General features: G+C 37.5%; 1 protein-coding gene across 1 annotated transcript in view; it reads right to left on the minus strand.

Annotated features, from left to right (window-relative positions):
- LOC148953262 (transient-receptor-potential-like protein) overlaps window positions 1-12,455 on the minus strand; it is a 158,493-nt gene that overhangs the window by 20,935 nt on the left and 125,103 nt on the right. Inside the window, exon 16 of the mRNA XM_089088430.1 lies at window positions 46-188. Coding sequence (XP_088944556.1) covers window positions 46-188 — 143 coding nt within the window. The remainder of the gene's footprint in view (window positions 1-45; window positions 189-12,455) is intronic.

The following is a 12,455-nucleotide window of genomic DNA, read 5'->3' on the forward strand; positions in this document are numbered from 1 at the left end:
AGGTAATAAAACTGATAAATGGTGAACACTAGACTGAAAACAAACCTGCTGTTGGAAGGGGACTCAGCCTTGGGGAAGCCTCGGGAGTTGGCTGCAAGACAGCTAGCTTTTTAGCTTCAGCCATTGCTTTTTTCAAGTTTTGGCAGCTTTTAAATGAGTCTGTACTTGTTGAACGTCCAATCTGTGACCTGCAAAGACATGAATGATCATTTCAAGGAAATGGCTAAAAAAACCAGGAATAAATTTGTCATTGACTGTGTAAAAGTCAAAACTCGGGAATACAGTGTTGCAATATTGATAGATAAAATATCTAGCAATATTAGCATTGCTACATATTTAATTAAATATTGAGCATGGTCTTTGCTCACAAGTTTTGGAAACGTTTAAAAATATTTTCAGTTAATCTTGTTCCATTTTTTTTTCGTGTGGAAACTGAAGTACAGGCCAATTTCAATACTTGATTCTCACTGTTAAAGAAATTTGTAACAGCAAAAACAATTTTAGAGCCTATCCTTCGGAAAACAAAAAGTTGAAGCGAATAGGATTTTGGTCGACTTTGATCGACAAAATTGATGAAATCGGCTTTGGTTTCACGGAGTATTGATAATTATTTGATGCAATCTACTAAAACTTTAATTGATTCAATTAGAGTTAAAATCCAAATACAGTTCTGATGATTAAAATTCAGGCTAAAAAACGTCATTAAATAAAATTGTGTATTTAATAAAATGTTCATTTTATGAAACGAAACAGGAATATTTTATAATCAGTCACGAAGAGAAAGAAACACGAAGCAGATAAATGTAACGTAGCGTAAAAAAAAAAAAAAAAAAAAAATCAAAAGTGAAATGGTCTTAAAATAGGAACAAAACAAGAAATTGTGTTCAATTGGATAAATCGTTGGTCAATAAAAGAGAAGACATAGTAATAAGATTCCGGTAAATTTGAAAAAAAAACAGATTGGATTCAACGCTTTCTACAGGGGTTTTGAACCCCCCCCCCACCCACCCACACTAAATTTTTGTGAGACTCATAAAATCGTAAAAAAATCTATGTAAACAGATTTTTTTTTTGTTTACATGGATTTTTGCATTTTTCCTCTATGATTTCCTAAGGTTTCTTAACAATTAACAATATGTCCTACGGTTTCTTTCCAGGTAATAGATAGTCTCTGGTAAAACAGATTTTGTCGCTCCCGTATTGAAATTATTTTCCACATATTCAGTAGCTAATATACTATCTTCAATATATTTAGGTTATAAAGCTATAGATAAAGCAAGTATCCACGTATCTCACTGACTAACCAATATTAATAGAGTATTGATGTTAAAGTTATACTTTAAATTGTTGCACTGGTGTTGCTGGCCTTACAATGGATGGTTACACAACACTCCAAACCTAAAAACTCTGCTTTAAAGTTAAATCGCATCCTTTTATAGCTAAAACACTAAGTGTTCATACAGAAAATATGGCAACGCTATACAATAATCCCAAGGATTTGATACTTTTTGGATAAGAACAAGAGACCTGCGTTTGGTGGCCAAAATTTATTCTTAGTTCCTTGTTGAGTTCTTGAGCTTGAAAGTAGAAGTTTCAAAAGCATCTTCCAAATTTTCTGATTCTTTTCTTGAACCGAATAAAAAAAAAAAGTTTTTTCAGCTAAAATTATAGAACAACGTTAAAATTTAGAACAAACTAAAAGTATTGCGAATATGAAGGAATCTGCCCCATCCTCAGCCCTTGCTCTTTACACTAAAGTCTTAAAATTGTTTCAAAATACTTCTCATTTATCGGCCCTTATGTTTGAGCTGTCTCTCTTAAAGAATTGTAATAAAAATTCAAAGTTTATTGTAAATAGCGAGGGTTGAGGAAGTGGCGGCCCCCTCATGCACAGAATAATTTATGTCCATTTTTAGTTTTAATTTTGCTCCTTACTTTCCGTTGAAAACTTTTTGTTTTTATTTTATTTATGACCTTTTTCAAATCATTCCATATCCCCCCCCCGTGTAAATTTCTTGTGCAAAATTCCCCTGGAACTCTCATAATCCCGAAAAATTCTTTATGTGCAAAATACCCCAGCAAAAATACCTCCCCCTTCCCTAAATAAAATAAACAAATACGGTCACCCCATGGAAAAAAAAAAACTACAAATAAACACGCAACCGTTGGAAAAAACAAAAACAAAATTACTCATCTTTATATATAGGAGCTTGGCACCTCTAAAGTATGCTGACTCTGATGATGTAATTTTCATTAAGATAACTTGAATTTTGGAGGAGATTTGCCTCTTTTTTGAAGTTTAGGCAAAGTTTCTCAGGCCCCTAGCTTTTTATTCAAAACATTAAACTTAAATGAATTTTAATTTCATAAATTTTTGGCCGTTTTTTAGAGTTTCGATTACTATTGGGTCGATTTGCTCTTTATTTGCAGTAGTGGGCTCCAGTTTTAAATGCACAGATAGGGGACGTATAAGTGGAGCTACTAGTCCCTCAAGACATCGCACCTGTGCAATGCAGTTCCTGTTTCTACCGGCCAGCTCCCAAGATTCCCATGACACACCCTTCACTGCTTTTAAACTCACAGATAGGGAAATAGCATAGGACTTTAAGCGGGCATAATAGCAGATTAACATGGGATTTCTACTGGCCCATTAGGGGTGTACAAGTGAAGCTCCTAGTCCTTCGCACCTGGGCAATGGGGTCACCTGCTTCTACCGGTCGGCTGGCAAGATTAACATGACATGCCTTGTTTTCCAAGTGTTCCAACATCTCCCTCTAGCAACCGCCATTTTGTCACGATTTGTAGCCATTTTGGCACGTCTATTGTTTTCTTGTAATACCCTCCCTCTATAACTAGAAGCCCTATATACGAATCTATTTTTTTCAGGAATATGCCCAATTCCTTCCCTTGTCCCTGTATAAATAGAAGTCCCATATACGAGTCTAGACATCTAGCGTTTTCTGCAAGACACCCATGATTCTCGTGACCAGGTGTAATATTGATGATGCCATCGTATGTGACAAGCTTGACTTCGGGAACCCATGGGGAATTCCCGCTTGTAACTAAACGCGGCACACACGTAGGTGTTGCGAAATGACAACACATATCTTACGTAATGACGGCGCATACCTTACGCAATGACGGAACACATGCTGCGTAATGATAGCGCACATCTTGCGTAATGGCAGTGCACACATCACTGTCACATTATACTTTTTGACATTTTATTTTTTCGCCGAAACGTTCATAGCGTTTTTTCTTTTTTTTCTTCTTTTTTCCTCTTTTCATTAGTTCTTTGTCCTCGCTAGGACTCGAAAGGTCAATTTCCGTCCAATGGAACATCACCTTAAGCGCTCTGACCAACAAGCTATTCACACTATTTTGTCCTGGTCAATTTATTCTAGAAATAACACATTCCCATGACGTCATATGATACACCTCTACCTATTCCATGACACACTTGGCAGGATTCCGAGCTCATGCCGTCTTCTAGTCTCCATGTGTAACATGGATGACGCAAAATGCACAGAGGGTAAAATTTTATTTCTAGACACTATTATTTCCAAGGCAATTGTGCAATTTGAGATTTTTAGCACTCCTTAACCATTACGAGATGGCCAGACCTCAAAATTATGGATTTATAACCCCATTTTGCATAAGAATTCTTTAAAATAAAATGTATGTGATGATAAAACGAATATTTTAGCGGTCTAGTCCTATCGTATAGGTAATAAAAGAACATCTAATATATTTTTCTATTTTCATATAAAAATGACCATCACTTTGCAAAACTTAGCCGTAACTAGTCGAAGATAGAGTTTAGAATTTCTTTTTCGTCTGAATGGAGTCGGAGTTGGACTCGGCATACTGAAAATGATTAGAGTTGAAATCAGTTATAAATTACAAATCTAGTTAAAAAAAACCCCTCTAAAACAGGATTCTGAAGTTGGAGTCTTACGACTAACCCCCCCCCCCCCCCCTTAGCAATCATTTCCAGAGGGCAAGGTTCATATTATATGCACTATTGAGGTGTTCCCGAGAGCTATTAACGAAAATGCCTCGTTTCTTTGAGCCAAGACTATAGATATTTCACAGCATCGTGACAATATACTGCTTCCCCCATCTCCCTAGCAATCATTTCCAGAGGGCAGGGATGATATTAGATGCAAATTTTTAGGCATTATTGAGGTATTTGCGAGAGTCCTTAAAGAAAATACAGCGTTGCTTTGAGTGTAAGCTAGATTATCAGCCCCCCCCCCTCCGCGTTAAAAATTCTTTAACGCCTCTACCTTAAATTTTAAGCTGTAGAACATGATACTCAAGGCAATTCACATCATAGCGACATTATTTGACTGCCCCTCTGACATCACATCATCACCTCCAAGACATTTTTCAGAACTTTTTGTTAAAAATTATGCTTCAATCCGGTGATTCAAGTTTTCGCAAACCAAGCTTATCGTAATAACCTCCAAAACACTCCAGACCACCGTGGCAATATACACCCCCTCCCCCTCCTTCATCCCGTTGACACCACCCCTCTCCACCCCCAAGACATTTTCAACGTTTTCCCACCGATAATAAGCTCAAGAATCTAAATTAAACACTGTTTTTACTTGAACAGCGGAACTCGGCATTTTATTGCTAGAGTGTGATACTCCAAGCAATTTGGGCCTTACTGCCACACTATTAATGCTCCATGTTACCCTCTGACATCGCCCCATCACCCCCAAGACATTTTTTTAGACATTTCTTGTTAAAAATTATACTTTAGCCCATTGATTCAAGTTTTCGCAAGCCAAGCTTATTTTGATAACCTCCGAAACACTCCACGCCACCGTGGCATTAAATACCTGCCCTCTCCGTCATCCACGTGGCATAACCCTTCATCACCCCTATGATAGTTTCAACCTTTTCCTACCGAAATAAGCTTGTGAATTTAAATTAATTTTTTTTTTATTTGAACAGCGGAACTCGGCATTCCTTTACTAGAGTGTGATACTCCAAGCAAATCACGCAACAATGCCACACTATTAATACTCTGTAACATCCTCTGACATCCCCTTCCACATTCCTAAGACATTTTTTAAGAAATTTCTTGTTAAAAATTATGCCTCAATCCGGTGATTAAAGTTTTTGCAACCTAGCCGTACGTGATACACCATGTCAATTCACACTACCGTGGCATTATTACATTTTTACATATTTTCATTGAAAAAGCAACAAATTCTACATTTATTTTGGATAGGGGCGTGAAACCTAAAAAATAAGGTTTACTAATATCCTATATTTGATGCTGTAACTCTTACCAAGACCTCTTGCAGCCTTTGTGAGTGTTTCCGCCTTATTTCAAAAGTCAAATTTGCTTCAATAGAATACAAAACCTAGATTACAGGCAAGATTGTATAGAATGTTTCACCGATAAAGTAAATATCCAGGATTTTCTAAGATTTCCCTTAAGATTTTCTAAGATTTCCCAGAATTTTCTAAGTTTTTGACTACTAGCACACATTCACCCATCTTAAAACGTTGAATTTTCCATTTTTACATATTTTCGTCGAAAAAGGAACAAATTCTACTTTTCTTGTTGATTAGTTAAAAAAAAAATTCCCAACAAAATAAGTTTTCAAAAAAAGTAAAGAACTCCGTTAAAGCAAAAACTAACAAAAATAGAATCAAATAATCTACTAATCCTACAACTACCACAAATCAGTATCAATAAACAAACGAAACCCAAAACAAACAGAAATCAAATAAATAACAGGGTCAAACTAAAAAATGAACATAAATTATTATGAGTAGGGTTCTAAACCCCTATGCTTTCTCAAAGCCAGAAAACAATTTGTAATTTACTAAGAAATTCAAAAGAATTTGCTAAAAAAAATATGTATTGTTAGTTTAATATACATAGGCTGATATGTAATCCTTAAAATCTTAATTAATTTTTTGATTTCTTAAAGTGATAAAAATGAAAACATTTAAAAGAAGTTTTTTCAGTAAAGTAGAAACTATATCCTGGCTTTTAGAAAGAATAGTGGTTTAGAACCCTACTCATATTAATTTCCGCTCGTTTTGAGCTTGACTCTGTTATTAATTTTCATTTCTGTTTGTTTTGCACTTCAGTTGTTTATTGATACTGATTTGTGGTAGTTGTATGCTTGGTAGATTATTTGATTCTATTTTTGTTCATTTTTGGTTTAATGGAGTTCTTTACTTTTATTTGAAAACTTATTTTGTGGAAAAAGTTTTTTTAATTAATTTCTGCTCGTTTTGTATTGACATTCAGGGAAGAAAAGACTGAGCCTCTTCTAAAGTTAAACAGCCATCCCTTCCATAAAAAACGTAAATTCCCTCTGGGCATAACTTACAACCCTTGCCCCTAATCTCTGGGGTTTGTTTCAAACCCTAAAGTTTTGTATATGATATTTAGACTATTTTGAATAGAATGACTACCTTAAAATATCTATTAGATACATTTCGGGACAATACGACGTGTGTGTGGGGGGAGAGGGAGTAGTTGCCCTACGATCATTTTGACACTTAAAAAGAGAACTAGAGCGTCTGATTACCAATCCAATGAGCCCCCTTCGAAGTTTATAAGACCATACTCTCTATAGAAACCTTATATACCCCAAGGGCATAACTGACAAACCCTTGCCCTGAGGGCCGGCCGGATTTGTTATCCTTAAATGCATAATTTCCAGACCTTTCAAATACTTTGAACAAAATGAATATATCAAAATTTTTATTGGAAGTGTTCGGGAAAATGGTGGGCGTGGCGGCGGAGGGGGGCATTTGCCCTCTGATCACTTTCGCCTAATAAATTAGGCACTAGTTCTCTCGATTTCCAATCGAACGAGCCCTTTTTGAAACTTCTACGACAAAACATTCTATAAAATCTTATTTGCCCCAAGAGTATAACCGACCACCCTTGTCCTGAGAGCTGTGGGGTGAGGGTTACATTTAAAACACGTTGAACAAAATGAATATATCAAAATTTTTATTGGAAGTGTTCGGGAAAATGGTGGGCGTGGCGGCGGAGGGGGGAATTTGCCCTCTGATCACTTTCGCCTAATAAATTAGGCACTAGTTCTCTCGATTTCCAATCGAACGAGCCCTTTTTGAAACTTCTACGACAAAACATTCTATAAAATCTTATTTGCCCCAAGAGTATAACCGACCACCCTTGTCCTGAGAGCTGTGGGGTGAGGGTTACATTTAAAACACGTTGAACAAAATGAATATATCAAAATTTTTATTGGAAGTGTTCGGGTAAATGGTGGGCGTGGCGGCGGAGGGGGGCATTTGCCCTCTGATCACTTTCGCCTAATAAATTAGGTACTAGTTCTCTCGATTTCCAATCGAACGAGCCCTTTTTGAAACTTCTACGACAAAACATTCTATAAAATCTTATTTGCCCCAAGAGTATAACCGACCACCCTTGTCCTGAGAGCTGTGGGGTGAGGGTTGCCATCCTCAAAGACATACTTTCCAGACCTTTCAACTACGTTGAACAAAATGGCTATACCAAAATGTTGAAGGGAAATATTTGGAGAAATGATTGGTGTTGAGGGGGAGGGGGGTATTCTCCCTCCGATTACTTTCGACTATTAAAAAGGACAGTTGCCCTCTCAATTTCCAATCAAATGAGGCCCTTTTGAAGTTTTTACGACAAAGCTTTCTATAAAAAACCTTATATACCCCCAGGGCATAACTTACGCTGACGGCTCTGGGGGGAGGGGGGTTATCACACTCAAAGACATCATTTCCAGAAACTTCAATTACGTTCTACCAAAGGGCTATATCAAAACGTTGATTGGAAGTGATTGGGAAAATGATAGGCGTGGGGGGCATTCATCCTTTAATCACTTTAAACTATTAATAGCGTCAGTAGCTCTCCTAATTCCCAGTTGAATAAGCCCTTTTTGAAGTTTCTACGACAACACTTTGTATAAAAACCTTATACGCCCAAGGGGCATAACTTACAACATTAGCCATGGGGGTTGAGAGGGGGGTTGTCATCCTCGAACACCTAATTTACAGAACTTTCAACTACGATAAAAAAATGGCTTTGGCAAAATTTTTATTGGTTGTATTTGGGAAAATGGTGGGCGTGAGAGGGGGGCTAGTTGCCCTCCAATCACTTTCTACTATAAAAAAGGCACTAGCTCTTTCAATTTTCAATCAAATGAGCACGTTTTGAAGTTTCTACTACAACCCTTTCTATAAAAACCTTATATGCCCCCAGGGCATAACTTACAACCCTTACCTTGAGGGGTGCGGGGGGGGGGGCAGGTCATCCTCAAAAACCTGATTTCCTGAACTTTAAACTACGTTGAACAAAATGGCTATCTAAAAATTTTGATTCGATGTGTTTGGGTAAAAAGTGGACGTGAGGGGGGGGGGGGGGGTTAGTTGCCTCTCTGTTTACCTATTTTGTTTACCTCAGTTTCTCAAACAGAAACTCAGTCACACAGGGACGGTAGGAGAGAGACAAAAACACATACACAAACACAGTCAGACACACAAACACAAGAAGACAGTCACAGAGACATTAAAACTCAGTCACACGATCAGTCACACAGACACAGTGGGTTGCTATCCTCAAAGACCTAATTTCCAGAACTTTCAACTACGCTGAACAAAATGGCTATCTCAAATTTTGATTGGATTTGTTTGGGGAAATCATAGGCGTGGGGAGGGGGGGCTAGTTGCCCTCCAATCATTTTCGACTATTAAACAGTGCACTAGCCCTTTGAATTTCCAATCGAATTAACCTTTTTTGAAGTTTCTACGACAATGCCTTCTATAAAAACCTTATATGCGCCCAAGGCATAACTTAAAACCCTTTCCGAGGGTAGTGGGGGAGTGTCCTCCTCAAAAAAATATTTTCTATCTGGAAATCAACTACGCTGAATAAAGTGGCTATCTCAAAATTTTGATTGGATGTGTTTGGGGGAATAATAAGCGTGGGGGCTAGTTGCCCTCCAATCACTTTCGACTTTTAAAAAGGGCACTCGCCCTTTCAATTTCCAATTGAATGAGTCCTTTTTGAAGTTTCTACAACAAACCTATCTATAAAAACCTTAAATGCTCCCAGGGCATAACTTACAGCCCTTGCCCTGAGGGGTTTGGAGGTTTGTCATCAACAAAGATATAATTTTCAGAACAGTCAACTACGATGAACAGAATGCCTATCTCAAATTTTGATAAGATTTGTTTGGGGAAATGGTGAGCGTGAGAGGGGGGTTAGTTTCCTTCTAATCACTTTCAACTTTTAAAAAGGGCACTAGCCCTATCAGTTTCCAATCGAATGAGCCCTTTTTGAAGTTTCTACGACAACACTTTGTATGAAACCTTATTTGCCCCCAGGGCATAACTTAAAACCCTTGCCATGAGGTTTGTGAGGGAGTCGTCATCCCCAAAGACATAATTTCCCGACCTCCTAACTACTTTGAAACAATTTTCTCTCTCAAAATTTTGATTGGATGTGTTCGGGGAAAATATGTGCGTAATAGGGGGGTTAGTTGCCCTCCAATCACTTTCTACTATTAAAAAAGGCACTGGCCCTTTCAAATTCCAATCAAATGAGCCCTTTTTGAAGCTCTACGACAATTCTTTTTATGAAAACCTTATATGAATCCCCCAGGGCATAACTTACAACCCTTACCCTGAGGGCTGTTAGGGTCGGGGTTGTTTTCCTCAATGACCTAACTTCCAGAACTTTAAACTACGTTGAACAAAATGGCTATTTCAAAATTTTGATTGGATGGGTTTGGGGAAATGGTGAGCGTGAGAGGGGCGGTCAGTTGCCCTCCAATCACTTTCGACTATTAAAAAGGGCACTAGCCCTTTCAACTCCAATCGAATGAGCCCTTTTTGAAGTTTTTATGACAACGCTATCTATAAAAACCTTATATGCCCCCAGGGCATAACTTACAACCCTTGTCCTGAGGGTCCTGAGGGGGCTATAATCCTCAAAGACCTAATTTACTGGACTTTCAACTACTTCGAACAAAATTTCTATCTCAAAGCCTAGATTGGACGTGTTTGGGGAAAGGATAGGCGTGACAGGGGATTTAGTATACCTCCAATTACTTTCGACTATTAAAAAGGGCACTAATACTTTGAATTTCCAATCGAATGAGTCCTTTTTGAAGTTTCTACGACAACACTTTCTATAAGAACCGTATATGCCCCCAAGGCATAGCTTGAAACCCTGGTCCTGAGGGCTGTGGGAGGAGTGTCCTCCTCAAACACATTATTTTCGGATCTTTCAACTACGTCGAACAAAATGGTTATCTCAAAATTTTGAATGGGTTTGTTTGGGGATATTTTGGACGTGGAAGGGGTTTAGTTGTCTTCCAATTACTTTTGGCTACTAAAAAGGGTACTAGTCCTTCCAATTTCCGATCAAATGAGCTGTTTTCGAAGTTTCTACGACAACTCCTTCTATATGAACTGCCGTGGTCTAAAACCAACCCAAAAAAATACATTGTACCAACTTCGTTCTTTACTTAGGCAGCTCTATTGCACTGCCTATGATAGGCACGTGAAACCTCAACACTAAGGTTCTTTAATATGCTGTATTTGATGCTGTAACTTTTATCAAGACCTGTTGCAGCCGTTTATGGGGTCTTTCTGCTTTTTCAAAATATGAAATTTACTTTAATTGAATACAAAACTTAGATTAAAGGCAACATTCTCGAGGATTTTTTACTGATACAGTGAATAACCAAGAATTTCTAAGATTCTCCCCCTTACTCTTCACAAAATGGTGAAGCTGTTTGACAACTAGCACACATTCACCAATCTTATCATATTGAATTTTCCATTTTTTTTTTTTATATATTTTCACTAAAAAAGCAACAAATTCTACATTTCTTGTGGATAGGCGCGTGAAAACTCAACACTAGGATTCTTCGATGTGCTGTATTTGATGCTGTAACTCTTATAAAGACCTGTTACACCCTTTTAGGGGATTTTCCCCCTTTTCAAAATCAAATTTTCTTCAGTAGAATACAAAACTTTGATTACAGGCAAAATTGTCGAGGATTTTTCACTGATATAGTGAATAACCAAGATTTTCTAAGATTTTTTCCCTGACTCTTCACGAAATTGTGAAGTTGTTTGACTGCTAGCACACGTTCACCAATCATATAATTGAATTTTCCAGATTTACATGTTTTGATCGAAAAAAGCAACAAATTCTACATTTTTCTGTGGATAGGCGCGTGACACCTTCACACTACGGTTCTTGGATATGCTGTATTAGTAGAGAAGGAAGTACCATTTCTATGGGGCCCCCGTACCAAACCGGTTTTTCTGGTAGGTATTCTATTCTACAGGGCATTACACCTTTGCCAAGAGATTTACGCAATTTAAGGACAAGTTTTTCTGACGTAGATTTCTAGTTCATGATATACAAGTTTTTTTTAGGTTAAATCCGTGGTCATTCATCTGTAAGTTGATTAGTAGGTTTTTTTTTTAAACTTGGCCAATAGGTTTTTAAACCTATTACTACAAACGCTACATGCATTCCATTTTTGGAACTAGGAGCGAGATTGTGTGATGCTATCAGACTGGTTTCGTTTCATGGGTTCATTAATAGAAGGACTAATGTTTTTGAAAAGGGTAATTACTTCTTTAGTTTACGAGATTTGCGAATCTTTTGCGAAAAGGTATTTGCGTAAACGTATTGTGATGGTTAAGAATGCCTCACGGGTAATTAAAGAATGGGATGCTTGCATCAACAATACAAAGAATATGCTCAGATACTTAATAGATTTGACGCCTACAAGAGACATTGGTAGAAGGTATTCAATAGCTTAATTGAAAAGTAACGATAGAATGACATTGTGACTTGACCTAGCTTTACCTCGCCGATGTGGTCTGTATAATACACAAGTGATGATTTGCAAAGTGTTGTCAATTTTAAATAGTTTAGAAATAAAAAAAATTAACAAGAAATGGCTGAAAAGTGTTTTGAGGGAGTTGAGTTGCACGAGGGTTCAGTTACGTACGGATTCAGTTACACGAGGATTAGTTAAATGGGGTCGAGTAGCACGGAGGTTCAGTTGTACAGGGTTTCGGTTATAAAGGGGTTCAGTTACATGGGGGGTTCAGTTGTACGGGGTTTCGGTTATACAGGGGTTCAGTTACATGGGGGGGGGGTTCAGTTATTTTTTCTGATTTTGTGTGTTTTCGCAAGAAAATAACTGGTCTTTTAGCAAACTTAGCCATAGCTACCTGAAACTCTGCATAAATATCTTCATTTTTAATCTAATTGCATAGCTACTAAAGGAACATTGAACATTTTTTCTGATTTTGTGTGACCACCCGGCATCCGAAAGACTCCTGAGCCTCCATTATAATACTTTTTAAGGCTTGATTATATCTTTTCAGAACAAATTATTATTTTAGGGAATTATTTCGGTGAAACAGTTAGAGACATTTGA

This window comes from Artemia sp. Qi Xiang Cuo, chromosome 4 (genome assembly GCF_049724085.1).
Source record: "Artemia sp. Qi Xiang Cuo chromosome 4, ASM4972408v1, whole genome shotgun sequence".
Taxonomy (NCBI): Eukaryota; Metazoa; Arthropoda; class Branchiopoda; order Anostraca; family Artemiidae; genus Artemia; species Artemia sp. Qi Xiang Cuo.